The 21035-nt window shown below is 38.6% G+C and overlaps 1 protein-coding gene across 6 annotated transcripts in view; it reads right to left on the reverse strand.

Moving 5' to 3' along the window:
* Positions 1-21035, reverse strand: part of mnb (minibrain) — a 127648-nt gene that overhangs the window by 22599 nt on the left and 84014 nt on the right. Inside the window, exon 1 of one of the 6 annotated variants that reach the window (XM_089735004.1) lies at positions 5798-6357. The exons of the other annotated variants lie outside the window; for them this stretch is intronic. Within the exon in view, the coding sequence (XP_089591130.1) occupies positions 5798-5887 (90 nt within the window). The 5' untranslated portion in view covers positions 5888-6357. Of the gene's footprint in view, positions 1-5797; positions 6358-21035 lie in introns of those variants that run through there. 6 annotated transcript variants of the gene reach the window in all.

Here is a 21035-nt window from a genome sequence, read left to right on the forward strand (position 1 = left end):
CGCTCGGCAGCGATGAGCTCTGGCAGGCGATGCCCGACTTTTGCGAGTCCTCCATCTCGCAGAAAGATGTAAGGGAACGGGAAAGGGTGAGCTCTTTTTATTTCCCGTGCTGCCGCCGCCGAGCGGTGGTCGGTGGAGGGCGTTGGTCCAGCTCTGACACATGTGAGAAGGTCTTCTCCCGGTGAGTGTCAAGGGATGACCTGAAGAGGTTAGGTTACGCACGGTGCCGTCACCTTAACCCGATGCACCAGGATTGGACAATGCAGCGTCTGTTGCGGTCCGCGCTGTCGTCACTGGACGTACTGCGGAAGACTAACCCAGTCGACAGCGTATCGCGTTCTGATTCAGCGGGGTATCCCGGAACACCAGCAGCACCGCCTGGGCGGCCTAACTGACTGGAGAACGACCTCGTTGGCCGTTGATGATCGCCTCGGTGTCCTCCGGGTGACGCTGCTAGTCTGGCTGTAGTGTTAACAGCGGTAACCCCCTACTCTGCCCGGTTTCTGACCCGGGGCCTAGATCGGACGTCGGGTGTAAGAGTGATTGAGAGAGATTTGAAAATTTTCAATGATACGGAAATGATTTGCGGAACAAATTAGAATTCAATGATAAACAATAATATGTCATTTGCGCAGAGTTTCGCCGCTATTTACACTTAAATCTTTTACCAATGTAATGCCACTTTATTGAACTCACCCTGAAGCATATAGTAAACCCGTCCAATATACTAGCGATTATGATATTGAGTTCTGTAGAGTATTTTCTCGACTATAGTTAAATTCCAAAAAAAGGCAACCTGTTCGAAACTTCAAAGACACGTGATGAAATTAAATGTGTCGATAATGAAAAATCGAACATCGGTAACGTCTTTTGGATATTGTGATTTGCTTTAGATTTTTTTGCGGACTTGGATTAAGCAAATAAAACTTATCTGTTCAGACTTATCAAAAATAACTCTATTTTTATTATTTATTATAATATTATTTTTATAGGCCAAGAGGTAAATAATCTGTTCGGCTATCAAATGGCGGGTTACGTTGATGACTTAGGCACATATTTTCTATTTTCAGTCTTTCTGATACCACATAAAGTGGTACACACACACACACACACTTTAAAGTGTAGGACAGCCGTATTAATAGTACTATAAAGAATTTCAACTCATGACTTGCAGAGTGAAAATATTCACTTAGAACAAATGGGGTCCGTAGGCTAGGCTGTCGGGTTAATGTACTAAAAAATAACTACATCAGTAGACTCCCTGCTATGTGCAAAAGTCTGTAAAATGTGAGCAGTAATCTTGCATGATAGAGCTGATTCAGCAGTGACGTCACGAATAAACGAGAACTTTAATTTGTTGGTTGACAACATACTTATTAAGCTTTGTATACACATATATACGTATATACACATAGATACGTTTAATCATAAGCGCTCGATGTAGCCTAATTTTCTCTCTCGGTCCGGTATGTCTACCTACGTCTTACTCGTATATTTTGAATCTGAAGTTGTCGTTTGCGTGGGTCGGTTCGTACCGAGCCGGTTTTGTAAATAGAACGGATTTAGAATAGACAGCATTTTTCTGTGCTAATATTAGAAATTAGTTATCAAAGACTACAGAATACCTTAGTCATGTTTTATGTACTTTAGTATCTGCTCCGAAATAGTTTAGCCTGCATAGAATTTAATAATATTTCTATTTATTTTAATCTGCTTTGCGATTGATTGTATGGACTGTGCATTGGGCATGCATTGTTTATTTGTATGATTTTCAAGTAGTATGTGATAATATAATTTACATTAAGAGATAAAAAATTTTTACTAGTCCCTTAAACAGATTAGAAACAGTATTGAAGCATCGATGAAAATCTATACAGTAAAAAAATTCCAGTCCTATTTCGCTAAAAACAAGCGTTAGATTTAAAAACTTCAGATATAATTACAATATAATTACCTGAAATCTGATCAATTCTAACTATCATGTCGGATCCGACAATCATACCATTGAGTATATCCATCATCCAACCTGCACGATACAGCAAATTTTACCGTCTACATATATGTCGATATACACACAAGGCTTGGGGTAGTAAGTACCCCATTAAAAATAACGCATTTAGTGTGCGCCGTCTCTTCAAAGTTTGACCTCGCAATTACTAACATTGGTTTGATTTACCATTTTAATTGTAACAAAAAACTTATTTTTTCGCATGGTGTGAACGGTACCGGTGTCATTGTAATCTCGACCGAGTGACTTTAGGCCGGAGGGTCCATTAGGGATCGTCAGGAGGTTGTCCAATTCGGCGAGTGGAGCGGCATTTTGAGCTATGCCGCGATATCGTTAAGGCGTACTTTCTGTTGGAGGTGTTCCGTGGGCGCGATAGGAGAGCACTCGAGGTCGGATGCTGAGTGCGGGAATGGAGAGGAGGCGCGCGGGGATGAGTGGGACAAAATCGATATCGTCGGGCGGCGCGCGACGTCTTGCGTCCCAGCCCTGCCTCGCTCCCCTCTAATGAATGAGAGCGAGCATAGTCATCTCTGCGGATGGCGGTTCCTATGATAGGGCACGCCGCGACGCCGGCGCCGCTAACGTCGAGACTAGCTAGCTGCCTTGCCGATCCAATGTATTGCTTGCCGCCGAGATAACGAATCGAACACTCATCAACCCTCGCTTGTACGATTCACATAGCAATGTGCGTGCTACATTACATACCTTTGAGATTACGAATGGTTTACAACAGTATAAAAAACAATTGTACAATATATTGAAAGTGTCCTTGATAGTTGTTTCTTATAACGAAGTACTATTATGATTTTGAAATTGTTTCCCGACATTTTTTTATTTTACTTATGGTTTAGAGAAACGATATTGAGGGCAATATTCCGCCGAAATTAACGTTGAACGGCTAAAACAAATTTTCAGGCGACATACAAACGAGTTCGAATGACAATCTAAAGTCCTCCTTATGTCTATTAAGCGACGTTTTGGAATTCCTTGCAGCAATTTTATTGAAGGTAAACTGCCGCGAGGGATGAAATAAAAATATTTGATCACGAGATTTACTTTAACTTGGTTAACATAACGACGGGTTTAACATTTTACGCCCACGGATTGACTACTAGCAGAAATGTGGGTGTTACTTAATTATGGCGAAAGTTTCGAGAGCATTCCAGTTTCAAGAAATTACTAATTACGTAATACAGTTAGTTCAGTACAATCTGGTCCGCCAGAAAATATTTGTTTTAATAAACCTTTTTTTTTTCAATGTTTCCATATTTGGGCCTTTCTTTTTTACAAAGTCATATTATTAATTTAATTAACCTACTTTAAATGTGATCATTCAGAAAATACTCCTCTACTGGTGGTAGGACCTCTTATGAGTCCGCACGGGTAGGTACCACCACCCTGCCTATTTCTGGCGTGAAACAGTAATGCGAGGCAGCCATTGTAACTATACTGAGACCTTAAAACTCATATCCCAAGGTGGGTGGCGGCATTTACGTTGTAGATGTCTATGGGCTCCGATAATCACTTAACACCAGGTGGGCTGTGAGCTCGTCCACCCGTCTACGCAATAAAAAAAAAGTTGCATTTTAAGTAAAAGCAAGCCCCAAAATAGATTAAGATGTGTTTATTCGCAAAATAAATAAAACATACTTCAAAACGTTATCTTAGGTTTAGCCTCCAAAAACCGGGGTTCGAAAACTTAATTAATCCGTTTAAAACTTTTAACTTCTGCCCCGGGCTCGAAGAGGCTACGGAGGGCGGCAAAACGAATAATGTGGCAAGATTCTTGAAGCCATTCAAATTATTATAAGAGCGAGATTTACTGATTGTAGGGCTTATTGTAAGCACGTACAGATACCACCATTCTGTCTATATTTGCCGCGAAGTAATCAGGTCTGAATTTACACGTCATTTCGGATCCTCCCGATCCACTAACGGTGCTTTTAGGTACCTCAAGCACCGGTCATCGTTCTCGTCGAACCCGTCGCTTGCGACGAAGGGCTCGACGAGTAAATTAACCCTCAGACACACAGCCCACTGAGTTTCTCGCCGGATCTTCTCAGTGGGTCGCGTTTCCGATCCGATGGTAGATTCTGCGAAGCACGGCTCTTTCTGGGGTTCGTGTTAGCAACGTCGTCAGGTTTGGGCCCCGTGAGCTCACCTACTAGTTAAGGTTACGCAGAAATGGCCTCTCAAGGCTCTCAGCTAGGTAGGAACAAAAAAAAAGTCTGAATAAACTTGACTTAATGTCTCTAAATAAATGAATGGTGGTATACACGTCGAGATGCCCGTGAGCTCCGGAGCCGCTTAATATATACAAGAATACTTTAATCGCATCAAACCAATAGATCGTAAAAAGTTCATGACGACTTGTTATTAGTGTTCGCGGTGCAAGATAAAATGCGGACAGATTATAAATGATATGAATGCACGTACTTGATATTAGAGCTCACCTTATGACTACTAGCTGTATTGGCTGCTAATATGCGTTTTTGTTGTTATATATCTGGCTTCCATTGCCGTGAAGAAATAAAATATTAACCAGTTTTTAAATCTAGTAATTTTTAGTTGAATTCGCGGACAAATAAAACTACAAATGATTGTAATATACTTTTTTTAAAACGCATTTCAGTCTATTTTACTATGTTCATTGCCTTTGTAGGCAGACGACCATACGGCCAACCTGATGGTTAGTGGTTACCGTCGCCCATGGACGTCAGCAATGCCAAGGGCAGAGCCAACCTGCTCCCTACCGAATACCATATTGTGCGAATATTATATAATAAATACTTGTACAATTTTACCATTATTCGACCACATAAATGATACAAGTATTTTTGCAGTGAAACAGTAATGCTTTCCTGTTCGAAAGATCGAATTGAGACTTTTACTCAAAATCCTCAAAGTTGCCGGAGGCGGAGATCAAGGCTTTATGTCTATACTACAGATTGTCTATACTATAGCCACAAACCTTCTAACAACGTCTAAAAGCAATAAAAACCAAAACAAAATATTCGTAATTGTGATTAAGGCATATACTTACATCGGATCGTTTTTTTTTAATTTTCAAAGTATAGATACAATTAGTATAATTTATACAGATATAGTTGGGAGTAAGTGTTATAAAATGAAAACGAAAAGATTACCCGTTGCTGTTTACATTAAAACGTGATTTCAACTTCACCCTGAGGTCAGAGATTGCGACAGATAACTACACGTGTACTCGGGGTGTATAGCGCGGTCACACGGACGCTTCGCGGGTACATGACAATTTGTTTCTAATGTAACACGTTTGTAGATAAACATCAAACGCGATTTGGCGGGCGCCGTATTTGATAAAATCATTATTATTTTTACAATACTTCTTTAATGTCAACAACTAAAGCATCTGATTATAATTATGCCTTTCACAATTAAAGCACACGTTATTACGCACTGTTTATAGTTTATTATGAACATTATCCGTCACTGTATTTTTTTACATATATTATCGAATTAATCTACCTACTGGTGGTAGGATTTCTTGTGAGTCCGCACGGGTAGGTACCACCATCCGGCCCATTTCAGCCGTGAAGCAGTAATCCGTTTCGGTTTGAAGGGTGGGGCAGCCGTTGTAAATATACTGAGACCTTAGAACTTATATCTCAAGGTGGGTGGCGCATTTACGTTGTAGATGTCTATAGGCTTCAGTAACCACTTAACATCAGGTGGGCTGTGAGCTCGTGCATCCACCTAAGCAAAAAAATAATAATAATAATATTGACATGAAAAGTTACATTCTCAACGTACCATTGTGACAGCCCGCAGCGATTGCCACCGAAGCGTGTCGGCCAGAGTCCTGAGGAAGGCACCCGAGGACCTCTCCCCTTTGCGTACCATCGTCCCAACTTCACGCACGGTTGGTGGGTCACTGCACTTATGCTCACTCGTACATAATCATCTAAGCTGTCTTCTATTCGCGTAACGCTAGCCGTTTTAGTTCGCCTTGACGATTTTAAACACAAGGCTAGAGCGGAAATTCGCAGGCGACACCTGGTCCCTTGAGTGAGCCGTACCGTATAGCGGGTCTCAGTTAACCTCGTGAGAATAAATAAAATAATTGTAGCAACCGCAATAATCGGCTGCGAGGACGCGACTGGCTCGTTGTTATCGCAAACGATACCTATTCTCCAGACCAAGTAGACGATTCCGCATACGTGAATCAAGCCCGACCTCGTTGTTTTGGTCAGCTGACGCGCGTCCCGAATACGCCACGCTGAGAAGCCGGGCATATTTTTCACGTCAACCGACACAGTGGGGGCCGTTAATATCTCGCTCTCTAAAACAACATACGTGATTTTCCTGTCATTTCCAGAACCCGATTCTAGAACCTGCTTTACTTTTCTCGAATTCGACGAACGAAACGAAGATCGCGTCGAGGTTATTTTTGGCAATGGATACATTGTTTTGTGAATTTATTAGTTGGTACATTTAACTTTTTTTTAACCGGTCGGCTGTACACAATCACCGTGTCATTGGAGTTACCTTATCAGAAACAATAATGTATATATACTTTTTAACAAGACACCAATCTCCTTATGCATTTAAAACATAAGCTAATATGAACCTTGGGAAGGTTTATATTAAATTGAATCTTCTATGAACAGGTGTTTATAATAATTAGTCAGACACTGAAATCGTGGCAGGAGTCCAGGTCGATCACTCGGCTAATATAAAGTGTAAGTACTTGTATATGATATTAGGTCGTTGACAGGGACACGTTTACTGTATCGCCAGTAATTTGCATTCTTTACGACAAGTAGGCATAAAAATTAAATTAACCACGAGAAATACGTTTGGAACCTCTGGGTCTGCGGAGGGACTTCGGTTCCTTCTGTATTTTGTACCGCATGTTCCATGGGGAGTGCTCTGAGGAATTGTTTGAGATGAGATGATACCACCATCTTGTTTTTACCATCGCACCGCCCGCCACCGGAGTAGAGTTCATCCATACTACCTGGAGCCACTGCGTTCATCCATAGTGCGCTTTCAGAGATCTTTTTTGGAATGAGCTCCCCTCCACGGTGTTTCCCGAGCGCTATGACATATGTCCTTCTTCAAACGAGGCTTGTGAAGAGTATTAAGCGGTAGGCAGCGACTTGGCTCTGCCCCTGGCATTGCTGAAGTTAATGGGCGACGGTAACCACTTACCATCAGTATGCTCGTCTACCTACACGGGCAGTAAAAAAATATAGCAAATATGTCAGGTGTTTGTGTGTGTGTTTTCTTAAGACATAAAGCACCCACAATTAATAATTTCGGTAAGCAAAAATTTGCAATCCAAAAAATTATCAATTATTGAAGCAAAAAATAGCAATGTTGACTTGTAGTCGACGATAGCCTCCTATGTAATTTTCATTACAAACCGTACCATTAAGTTGCCACGCACATGCAATGAAGGTGAGCGGTCATTTCATACAATGTCATCATTTGTTCAATGTTATAATAATCAATATGAAATGATAAGTCTCCCCTTCCACGTAAAGCAATTTGTAAGTTTTCTTTGAAGTTTTCGGTTAATAATAAATTAAGATTAATCCCCTATCGAAGATCTACATTGAGATCGTTACAGTGGTAGTTCAAATAAAAAAGTTTTATCTATTCCGGATTGACGTTATCTAACCGTTTTCAAATATCCGTTCGCAAAACTTCTACAAGGCACAGACCTATTTTATTTACCACAAAATTGTTTATGTCATGTAAAACCAGACAATACAGAGTAAGCAGCTATTAATAAAAGAAAATAAAGAAAACTGAAGTTGAAAAAAACACAAAGGGGATTGCCCACTCTCCATAGTGTGCTAGGCCCAAGATGGACATCAAATATTACTATAAAAATGTACTGATTCAAATTCTTAAATGTATTGGATATCTAAAAAATATATTGAAATTGACGCCACTATTATAAAAAATATAATAAAAATAAAAACTCGTTTTGAGGTTAATTTTCTATATAAATAAGTGTCGGATTGTGAGATACTTCAAGAACTTTTCTTTTCTTAATGTTTAAGATGTTCCTAATGTATTTTTATCCAATAGGGTATAAAAACACACTTAATTCTTTAAATATCTATATTTTCTTCATCTTCATACACAATTAGTATCATCTAAAAATAGCAAAGGAGAGCATATACACGGTTTTAAATCTCGGTCAGGGTAAAACCACAATTCACACAATGTTTTTTAGTCGTAGTATGAAACGTTATTGATAAAAGTAAAATAAATCGAAGAAAAATCAAAACGCATCCATTTTGTACGCAAGCACAACACCACAAGCAGCAAGCGAAGTATCAGTCAGTCAGATTAAATTCAGTGTTGTCAGTATAAAGAAAAATAATTACATGAAATTCATATATCAATTATTTTTTTAAATAACCGATAATTGATTTATATCTTAATCTTTTTTTTACGAGTACACATTATTTTTTATGTTTTTGTTTTAGTTGTACATATTTAAATAACAATACTAGTAAAGTTTTTTTTATTGCTTAGATGGGTGGGCGAGCTCACAGCCACCCTGGTGTTGCTAAGGGGTTATTCGAGCCCACATACATCTACAACGTAAATGCGCCACCCACCTTGAGATATAAGTTCTAAGGTCTCAAGTATAGTTACAAGTTAAAGTCCAATGGGTATGTCTTCGATGTTATTTTATGTGCATAAAATCCATTAAAATCGTTTGATTAATGATAATACTTAAAATGATTTATTTATATGTTTTATTTATATACTCAAAATATTTACTTCATACGTAAAAGGATTTGAAGCTGGCAATATTTTTCCCGCAAAAATAAAAATCCTTGTTTTTTCAATAGAGTTACTTTTTTTAAACTACTTATTGTAAACTATAGTGGCGCTTATTTGCAAGAAAGTAAATGCATATTTATTTATGACAAAATTAATGCACTAAGTATTTTTTCTATAATCTATTGTCCGCTTTGGGCCTAAAATGGGCCATCCCCTTTATGGTCCTTTCAGGTACCCCAAGTACCGGTCATCGTTCTCGTCGAACCCGTCGCTTGCAACGAAGGGCTCGACGAGTAAATTAACCCACAGACACAGCCCATTGAGTTTCTCGCCGAATCTTCTCAGTGGGTCGCATTTCCGATCCGGAGGTAGATTCTGCGAAGCACTGCTCTTGCTAGCGTTAGTGTTAGCAACGTCATCAGGTTTGAGCCCCGTGAGTTCACCTACTAGTTAAAGTTACGCTGAAATGGTCTCTCAAGACCATCAGCTTAGGTAGGAAAATAAATAAATATAAGTATGTATTAAAAAAAGAGATTCAATATTGATAACGAATACTAGAAAAATAATGGAGATTAACAGTAATTAAAGGACATCATTTTTAAAATGTATGATACAAGTTATACGGCAGCGTCGTGGTATTATTTGCGTTTTCAAATGAATCATGCGTCTGGAATATTTAATTTAATGGCTTTATTAGTTTTGAAGTGTTCATGCTTTGAATACAGATATCAACATACCTCCGTTCCAAAGCATAAAATGTATTATTATATACTACAGTGTTATTGTTTCTGTATCATGCAGTTAAGGAAAACATGAAAAATTTACTATTTTCTAATATAAGATATATAGAATTATAAAGAGCCTGAGATTTTAAAATGATAGTCCACGAACAAGCACAAGTAAAAAAACCTTTACTGTATGGAACTGATTGTAAATATTATTCTTGTTGTTAAATAATTATAGTACAGTTCCTTCATAATATGTTTACGAACACCTTTCAAATATGACTTTTTAAACGATGATATGACAATAATATGACGATCTTTAAATATAGCTTTTTTTACATCATAATAACTCAACCACTTAAAGGATTAGACGCCCGGTACACTCGTATCGGGCGATGCGACAGCCCGTGTTTCAGTCTCGCAGGCCACTACCAATTTTTTCCAATAAATATGTATTTTGCACGTATCCACGAATTATCTCTACGACAAAGGAATTATTATTACATCGTGTAACGAAAAGCAAACATTAATCGCATAATCAGTGACAGTGAGGTGGCTTGTGATCAGTTTTGCTGGTGGTGGGACGAGTAGGTACCACCACCCTGCCTATTTCTGCCGTGAAGCAGTAATTGCGTTTCGGTTTGAAGGGAGGGGCAGCCGTTGTACTGTTAAAAGTGAGATCTTACACCTCATGTTTCAATATGGATGGCGGCATTTAAGTTATAGATGTCTTTGGGCTCCGGTAACCACTTAACACCAGGCGAGCCGTGAGCTCGTCCACCCATCTAAGCAATAAAAACAAATGTGCCATCACCCTGTCTATTTCGGCCGTGAAGGAGTAATGGCGTTCCGTTTTGAAGGATGGGACATTGTTATACTATGCAATTGAGACAGACCTCGCGTGCCAAGGTGGGTGTAGCGGCTCTTACGTTGAGATGTCTATGGGTCCCAGTACCCACTTAACACCCGTTTGGCCTTGAGCTCGTTCACCAACCTTAGCAATAAAATAAGTACCATAGCTTGTATTTCCTCCTAAATTACCAATCCAAAATTCATAAATCATAACAATAATAATAATAATAAATCAGTATTTTCCTTACTTGTACTTAATAGCGCACGACGAATAATCGGTTATCGTGTTAAAATTAAATACACCAAACAACATGAAACTTGTGTTGAAGCCGTGTCCGTTTTACACATTTAATCAAAATAATTGTTTTTGTTTTTTTAATGGCGTACACACAAAACGTTCGCGTGCATTATTTGACGTGTAAAATAAGGAAACAATAATCAAGTCCCGCCCGACTGACCGACGGGGGTCGCCGATCGGTCGCGGTAGTCGGCAGCCGGTGTGTTATTAACGTCAAAATATCGAGCCCCGGGGCGTCACTGAAACGATAATCGGTGCTTCATATTGAAGTTTCTTTTAAGGTCTTTTAACTTTTTGAAGTGAAAGCTTCTTTAGTAGCGCTGTGAAACTCGTAATGCAACACTAAAAAGAGTCAAAAGACAATCATCTATATTATAAATAGATACTATTTAATCTGCGAGAATATGAGATAAAGTACAAAGGTTTCACTTCTACCGCGTGACCCTAAGCACGTCATTACGGATCCTCCCGATCCATTAACGGTGCTTTTAGGTACCACAAGCACCGGTCACCGTCCTTGCCGAACCCGTCGCTTGCGACGAAGGGCACGGCGAGTAAATTAACCCACAGACACAGCCCACTGAGTTTCTTCGTCGGATCTTCTCAGTGGGTCGCCTTTCCGATCCGGCGGTAGATTCTGCGAAGCACTGCTCTTGCTAGGGCCAGCGGTAGGAACACCTCAGATCTGAGCCCCGAGAGCTCACCTACACGCTACGGTAACGCTGACATAGCCTCTCAAGGCTATCAGCATAGGTAGGAAAAAGAAATCTACCGCGTGTGAATTGCACACATATTTTTATGACGTTTGCGTCCTAAGGCTACAGGATTTCACCATACGATTGACATTCGGAAGATACGCAATCCTGGTATCAGACCACTACAGCTTATCCATTGTCTATCCGTAGTATTAATTATTGGTAAATTAGTAATATGTTGTTCTATCAAATAAATACTTCTTTCCCCATCTCGAGCACTAGTAGCTAGATCACACTAGGATGTGGACTCGCATTCGTGATTTGCAGTTCTTCATTTAGATGCATCACATGAAGAATATTGACAAAAATAATCATTTTCTGTTTTAATTATATATCTTAAGTTCATTTTTATCAAGCTGATTAAAACAGCCAACGCCTGAAAAAGCGGTGCATAATTAGAGATAAATTAAAAATACTCACAAGTCGTTTTGCTTTCACTTTAGTAAGAGGAACGCATAAACATTTATTAAAAAAAAACATATTCTCACGCTCAATAAACAATTTACTTTCGAATTTTTCGAATTCACAAATGTATTTACAAAAAAGTCCTACTCCATAGGAACGACCTTTTCGCTCATCGATATCACAAAGCTCGTAGAGCCAACAATAAGCAGAATGGGGTTTACCAAGAAAAGCCACAGGTACCTCCGTCACGAGCAAAGCAAGTCGAGTACGTGCGCAAACAGACCTCACATCGAGTGGTTACCGAAGCCGTGAGGGGTCCAATCATTACCGGGCCATTTATTCGCCAAATTGCCTCCATCGATAAACGTTCGCAGATCGCGACGCTGCGGATAATTTCCATTATTGCCTTTGATCGAGCGCCGCCCCCGGCAGTGTTGACGAAGACAACCGCGCTTACCAATTATGTTAACTGATGGACTCGTTATTGCAATCCTGTCATACTTTGTCAATTTGGAATTTAGAATTATTACAAAGGGCTATATAATCAACTTGTAAAAATGTCTTTTCAAGATTGAAATTTTGACTAAAGTTTGTTTCTTTAGTCACTTCAGTTCCACAAATCGCATCAGTAGATTTTTTAACATCCTTTAATTAACGTGGTACGTTAGTTTGTTGGTGTGTAACAAAATCTTTGAATTTAATTTTCACCGACTTCAAACCGGATGATCTAGAATATTTGCACACGCAACAAGGACCGATGGCAATATTCACAACATTCTTTTTATTTATTTATTTTTATTGCTTAGATGGGTAGACGAGCTCGCAGCCCACCTGATGTTAAGAGGCTACTGGAGCCCATAGACATCTACAACGTAAATGATACACCTTGAGATATGAGTTTTAAGGTCTCAGTATAGTTACAACGGCTACCCCGCCCTTCAAACCGAAACGCATTACTGCTGCACGGCAGAAATAGGCAGGGTGGTGGTACCTACCCGTGCAGACTCACAAGAGGTCTTACCATCATTCTTATACTTCGCTCTATTATCCTGACTAGGATAAACAAAAACAAAAGCTCAAATTAATTTTGTTAATTCGGTTTGTCATTTAAATGCGTCATTTTAGTTTTTAAACTACATTAATATCGTTTATATTTTTTAATACTATTGATTTGGTTTTAGTGCTGAAAAAACGAAACGAAAATCAATTTAGATTCTTTTTTCTCCTTACCGCTAAAATTTAAACGGGATATTTCAGAAAAAGCCGCGGGCGACCTGCTCTCAACAGTGCGGAGATACGGATGTGGATTATAATAGTTTTTCGTTGCAACCAATTACTGGCTCCAATACACCAAATACCACTGCAGACAAACGAAATTATTCAGTAGTCGACTTCGTAAAATAAATAAACAGTTGACGTTTATATTCATCGAATTCGACATTTTACGATTTGGCCATAGGTCAGTTATGCAATTTTGCGGGTACATTTCTGGTTTCGTCTTTGAGAAATAGGCCGTCAAACCTCTGGCTTAGGCGGTATCGGTCAATAAATCTATCGGTCGTCAGAGCGGCGCACAATTCAAGCTATTAGCCGACGAATTGGCTCCGGGCAAGACGATGCTGAATTCCGTATCGTCGGATGCCTTGACCGGCCTTCGGAACGTGCAGTAAAATAGAAATGCAAATACACGACCATTACCTAGATCAATGTGAAATTCTGTCATATTTTTCGATTCAGATCATTTTATAGGTTGAATAGATTTTTTTTATTGCTTATATGGGTGGACGAGCTCACAGCCCATCTGGTGTTAAGTGGTTACTGGAGCCCATAGACATCTACAATGTAAATGCGCCATCCACCATGGGATATAAGTTCTAAGGTTTCAGTATAGTTACAACGGCTACCCCACCCTTCAAACCGAAACGCATTCACGGCAGAAATAGGCGGGGTTTTGGCACCTACCCGTGCGGACTCATAGTTGAGATGTGTCACTGAGTATAATTTTATTAAATTTGGCGGATCATCGACAGTAGGTACTAGGCAACGGTGCTGCTATTAATCATAGGCGCGTCATGAACGAGCCCGGTTCGTGATAAAGGCGTCTGAATGTCAACGCACCCGCCGGTCACCTTGAATCGGCGAGCCACACAAATATGTGCGAGAGAATTTTGGCCAATGTCATGCTATCTTATCGTACTCATTATTTAGATGTTGGTTAGGTTGAATGTGCCGGCGTTGAACTGCAAACAGCAATAGTGTACTATGATCTCTACGACCAGTGCAACGACAGTAAAAATATCTTTGCTTATTTCTATCATAATTGTATTTTTATTAATTTTCTTAAAACGTTTCCGAAATATTATGTTTTTCAAATGAATTTTAACACGTAAAACTCGAACGTCAATGAATCTACGAAATTAATAGAACGCATACGTGAATGTTGTATTTGAAAAATAGACGCTATTATTGTATTGTGTTAGTTTTGCGTAATAAGCCATTGAAGACTTTGACACCGATTAGTTGATTACGTACGTTTGAAAATACATCAGCGTAGCAACATATTTCACAGACGATAACAAAAGGCGACAACGTAAATGTTTAAATGATTAACAAGTACTGGTATCGTCATGAACAAGCGGCCAGGCGAGACCAAACTCTGACGTTTATTTTTGTATAATTAATAACGCCGTCTGTTGCCGGGCTAGAAAAAAAACCTAAATCATCTAAAGTGACAAATGACAAAATCTATATATTAATATTGTAGGCAGCGGCTTCGCTCTGCCCCTGGCATTGCTGAAGTCCATGGGCGACGGTAACCACTCACCATAAGGTGGGCCGTACGCCCGTCTGCCTACAAAGGCAATAAAAAAATAAAAAAAAAATACGTGGACCCTTTGTACTCCTTTATACGATAATTGCGCGGACGGAGGAGTATGAAATTACCCACACTTAAAGAGAATATAGAGAAAGAGTGCAGAATGCTAATTTTTTTTAATTACGCATAAAAAATACATCAAAACAATAAAAAAAACATTACACACACTACCGTGTATTTGACACAACACATACATATCTTTGTTTATTGTCAATTGTCAAAGTTTTGTTATTGTTTAAAGTTTGTGGTCAAATTAAAAATAGATTAATATTGTTTGTCTTTAATATTATTTATCTATGCGTGTCATTTTGGCAAAATCTGTGATTATATTATAGAAATATATTACTAGTCTTTGACAATAGAACCATAATAATGTTTAAACTTATAATTTAATTACAGTCGAATTTCGACTACTGCGGTACCACTAATATTAGGTATGTGTCATTCACTTTATCACAAATTCTTATTCCACCAAACAGGGTCTGTGTTCTGTGTTTTATAATATGCAAAATATGCATTTGCGGAGTTGGCAGTGTAATTTCTAATGTCCTAATCGAATGCAATTCAATTGGTAATGAGGTCACTCTAGTTTTCTCAGGCAGATCGATGTCGCCTCGCCGAAATAACAGTCGCGCCCGATCAGAATACGACCGCAAGGTCGCCAGCCGGCCTGTGCCCTCTTTATGACCCGCAGAGATCACAATACATTTGAGAGTCGGATTGGATTTTTTTTTAAATTAGAAAAAACGACTGAGGTAATTCGAGGTGAAATTTAACATCGTGCGCGTGTTATTCTGTTAACATGTACCCTGAACGGGCAACGGTATTGAATTGTGTTGGTAAAATTTCAGCGGACCGTCAATTTTGATCTTTTAAAATGCCGTCTAGAACCCGTCTCGCTATCGGAAGGGGTACGTGAAAGTTTGTACTAGTTGCCATTCAACACCAAAAATGCAGATAAATAAGATCGCGGAACTTTATACGCCGCATATTCAAGTCAACAATGCAGTTACTTGTAGACATCTGAGAAAAGGAAGTTCATAGAATAGATTTAGAAAATCGTATATGATAATGTGACCCTGGTCTCCAGATTATTACTAGTTCAACTATGTGTATAGTATTACCTAAATTTAGTTTTAATTCCAATCTTGAGTACTGTTTGCACAAGGACGGGTCCTTTGGTATTGGTAGGTACCGTCCCAACTATTTCTCCTACTAAGGAAACACATGCCTTCCGATCTATAAGGTTATATATATACCAATATTACCAATGCAATAGTTGTACCAATGATCCATGAGAAATCGTTTTTTTCTTGACCATTATAAAGTTTAGAAGAAACCGTAATAGGATACCGTAGGATACGCTAATAAAATGAATTAGATCGTCTGTCAATTTTATAGCCCTGCTGCTTTTCCCCTAGAACTAGCATACAAAAAAGAGCGGGATTTTAGGCATGTATATAATTACATCTTTTTATTATCGCCCAATTTATACAAGCTTTTGTTTTCTATGTGATCAATTATAAATGATAATGATAAAAAGAGCATTCGCATGAAATCATTCCAGTCCCATCATGTAGTCGCTGGTTTATTACGAGGTCAGTTTTTATACCTGTTATTAAAAAAAGCGATGTAATTATTCCTAGACCTCGTATACCAATTAAAGAGTTTGAATTTTCTATATTCTACCCGAGAGCATATTATTAAAATATAGAGTGGATGATGTGACGAAAATATAGAATAAATATTACTCTTGTATTTTATTATTTCAGTCATCATGTGTTAATTTACGTAGTTGAAATGCAGCGATGATATTGCGTAAGCGTTCATGCTTTAAATTTAAAGTAAAACGTGTTATTCGGTAAAGCGTTGAAATTACGTTTTTTATTGCTTAGATGTGTGGACGAGCTCACAGCCCACCTGGTGTTAAGTGGTTACTGGAGCCCATAGAAGTCTACAACGTAAATGGGCCACGCACCTTGAGATATAGTTCTAAGGTCTCACTCAGTATTGTCACAACGGCTGCCCCACCCTTCAAACCGAAACGCATTACTGCTTCACGGCAGAAATAGGCGGGGCGGTGGTACCTACCCGTGCTGACTCACAAGAGGTCCTACCACCACACAAGAGGTCCTACCACCATGTGCATATAACATTTATGCATATAACAAAATTTCAACAAATAGCGTGAGTGGAATACTCACGCTTTTCAAAAATGTGAACATCTTCTCGATTCACTGTTCGCGACTACGCAATAGAAGACAAACAAAACAATATAGAACATAATTAACGTAAACACTACATGCGTATGTCGACCGTCACACGCTAATAATAATATTATTTATTATTAAGACCTACGCTAGCGCCACTTTAACTGTTCCAAACTAATTTCCTCTATACAAATTTATATTTAGATGTAAATACCACGACTCGCTAATGAGACAACTTTAACAACTGACTGTCGAATTTTCAAACGGAACATAATAAAATTTTACCGGATTCCACTGTAGTACAAGACAAATTCCAATGAAAGTATTTTAAATAGTTAACTGCTAGAATCGAATATTAATTGCTCACCGAATTTTTAAATAAAGATGTAGAAAGTATGAAAACAATATCATCTTCTCGCATTAAAAGTCGTCGTGGCCTAAAGGATAAGACGTCCGGTGCATTCGTGTTGAAGCGATGCACCGGTGTTCGAATCCCGCAGGCGGGTACCAATTTTTCTAATGAAATATGTACTCAACAAATGTTCACGATTGACTTCCACGGTGAAGGAATAACATCGTGTAGTAAAAATCAAACCCGCAAAATTATAATTTGCGTAATTACTGGTGGTAGGACCTCTTGTGAGTCCGCGCGGATAGGTACCACCGCCCTGCTTATTTCTGCCGTGAAGCAATAATGCGTTTCGGTTTGAAGGGTGGGGTAGCCGTTGTAACTATACTGAGACTTTAGAACTTGTATCTCAAGGTGGGTGGCGCGTCTACGTTGTAGATGTCTATGGGCTCCAGTAACCACTTAACATCAGGTGGGCTGTGAGCTCGTCCACCCATCTACGCAATAAAAATAAAAAATAAAAAAATTAAACCTGTATATTCTCAAAACTTACTAAATTTACAGGAGAGTGTTTTTAAAGTTTAACATGTGATATTTTTAATATTAATCATCTTTGCAGCACAGTTACATTATCTGTGTTTTAGAGTAAGATAAAACTATATATTAATTTTTTTTATAGTAGTCAAAACATAAGTAAACTAAAAAAAATACTAAAACTAAACTACCGCTCCTTTGACAGTATTTATGAGAAAAATACTGGTGGATACCAAATGATTCCGCATATTAACTCAATTTCGAATATTTTTGAAAATTGTACACCTTTAATGCGAAAAGACGATATATGTGCCCTATTTTCGACGTTTCTCTAATACAAACACAAGTTAGCATCGTAAACAGATGAGTAGAGGGCAGTAGTAGTCGTGAGTACCGCAGAGTGTGTTGACCAGACACGAGCAACTGGAGCGCTACGGCGCCGACTAGACAGACGGCGCGTGCGCACTCTTTATTGTTCCAACCCTCTCTTTACCGCACGATTCTACCGCTAACGTTATTACCAGTTCTGTTTTAAAATTCAAATCGCCATCGTATTGCCAATTGAATTTTACATAGCGTACACACACGGTCACGGTTCTGTTGCCGATCGCGTTATAAATCACGTGAGGCCAACTTCCTGACTGCTTGATATGGGAACCGCATGCAAATTATTTCAGGGACTTGTTAATTAGATTCGAAATAATGTCGACGACAAAATACTGTATCTATAGAATATGTATGTAGTACTATTACTTAGTAGTACTATTACTAGTAGTATTACTGTACTTCTAACCGGAACTCGTGAACTAATAATGTTTTTAATAATAAAATAGAATCTGCTAGTCGGTTATGTGTTTGTTGTCGCAAAGCTTTAGCATTTAATTTAAGCTCATCTCGTGTTGTTAAGTGCTTATCGGAATGAATAGATACCACAATGTGAATGTTGCTAGCCGCCTTGAAATGTTTCCATTTTATTGAATGAGGACTGACCCACTATTCCCACCTGAGCGCTGGACTGCTTCTCAGCAGAAATAGATAAGACTGTAATCCATTTAACAAAATTTGCCAAAACGTTTTCACTTTCAACAAATTGTTTAACGGTACTTGCAGCAACTCATATAGGTAGTATCTATTCGCGAAATCATTATCAAAATAAAATTATCTTCGGTATACTGAATATAAATCGTCTTGAAAAATGCAATATCTATACGACAAACAATAAATAGACACATACATGTATTTCTCAATTACTAAAAACATCGCAGTTAGATCACATAATAAGATTAGCGGACGATGCATGGAATGGGGGTTTTATTCCGAGGCACGGTGAGTCCATCAAATAGATCGGGACTGCCGATAGCTGGCCACACTCGAGGCCCGTGTTTCGCATTACGATATTGACCTCTCCCTATGAATTTTATACGAATGGAGTCGTATTTATAGTTTCCGCGATGCACTTTCATACGCACTATACAAAATCTCAATTATGAAAAAGAATTAACTAACAATTATGTACACGACCTTTTTGATCAAGGCATTTAATCAGCTGAGTAATTAATTATATGAAATTAATCATAACGTTGAATACCAAACATTTATTGAAATATATAATAATGCCATACAAACAATCGTGAAGATTGATAAGAAAATTAATGAGTTTTGAATTTTAACCAATTTGTAAATATTTCCCTTACTCTTTGAGTCCTAATTACTATATTGTTAGTTCCTACATTATTCAAAGATTTCTTTATCAACGGAACGTGACGCATGTGTATGGCTACAAGAAAATTTTATCAGTTTGACGTCTAGTTAGTTCACTGTAGGTGAAGTCCATCTAGATATTGGGCCATCAAACTCGGTGCCAAAATAATGGTGGCCAGATGCCTACCGCCAATGCAGTATGCCTTGACCGGCTTTATTGAAACATCTTCAAATCGTACACAACACGCATACGTCACTATAAAAAACAGACTCCCGATCTATTAACGGTGCTTTTAGGTACTACAAGCATCGGTCACCATCCTCGTCGAATCCGTCGCTCGCGACGAAGGGCTCGACGAGCGAATTAACCCATAGACACAACCCACTGAGTTTCTCGCCGGATCTTCTCAGTGGGTCGCGTTTCCGATCCGGTGGTAGATTCTGTGAAGCACTGCTCCTGCTAGGGTCAGTGTTAGCAACACTCCGGTTTGAGCCCCGTGAGCTCACCTATATGTTAGGGCGAAGCTGAAATAGCATCTCAAGGCAATCAGCATAGGTAGGAAAAAAAGAAAGAAAAAACAGACAACGTATTACTTTCCAGTTTGATGCGTGTAACATAACAAACAGGTAACGTCGTCATAATGACAATTTGTTTCAAGGTGTACCTAAAGATACGAAGATTGTGACACAAACTTCAGCCACTTATTTTTTTGTAATGTAACACATGTTATTTTGTAGGGAAAAGTGAAAAACGTATCCAAACACAGTACGCGTTTTCTTTTTTCGTTGTCAAGCACGAACAATCGACCTAATTTCGAATTTATGATCGATCGGCTCAGCCAAATGGAGTTTATGACGTATTCGTGGATTTCATTACCGATTTATGTTAACTGTCTGCAGTAAAATAGACTCAAGAGGATACGAAGACGAATCCTGCGAACAGGATTTGTGTATTTGTGAGAATTGTCATTTTCCAAACAAACACATACCCCAGTGAGTAAAAAAAAAAATTTACGTGTGTCCTTATCGATGTTGCTTACCTGAAAGAAACAAAACAATTTCCATTAATTCAAATGCAAGTTAAGATACTTTTCAAAACAGAATGTATAAGTTTCGTTATTTAATAGGAAATTTCACGTGAATACAGATTTAATTAAGATTACGTTATCCTTATCCTGTGCCAATAGATGGAAGCTATGAGACAAGGTGATAATGTTTTTGTTGTAGTTTTTACAGTTTATCATGAGACTCTACTGTATCTCAGTTTGAGTTGACATAAATACATTTTAATGAAGGTTTCTAATTATAACAAGTATACTGCATATTACCGTCCAAACAAATATTACAGTTTTTAAATAAATTGAAGGCAAGAAGCTTGCAGCTTCAAATCTCTTGATGAGTTAATTATTTATTTTTGTGTTACAACTTGTATCACGCATTCAATTTACGTTTGAGGTCGCAAGTTCGTAACTAGGCAAGTACTTATAGAAGTCGGCATGGCCTAGATGATCAAGCGCCCGGTGCAATCGCATTGAGT

The sequence above is a fragment of the Bombyx mandarina genome, chromosome 18, assembly GCF_030267445.1.
Source record: "Bombyx mandarina strain Sakado chromosome 18, ASM3026744v2".
In the NCBI taxonomy this organism is placed as follows: domain Eukaryota; kingdom Metazoa; phylum Arthropoda; class Insecta; order Lepidoptera; family Bombycidae; genus Bombyx; species Bombyx mandarina.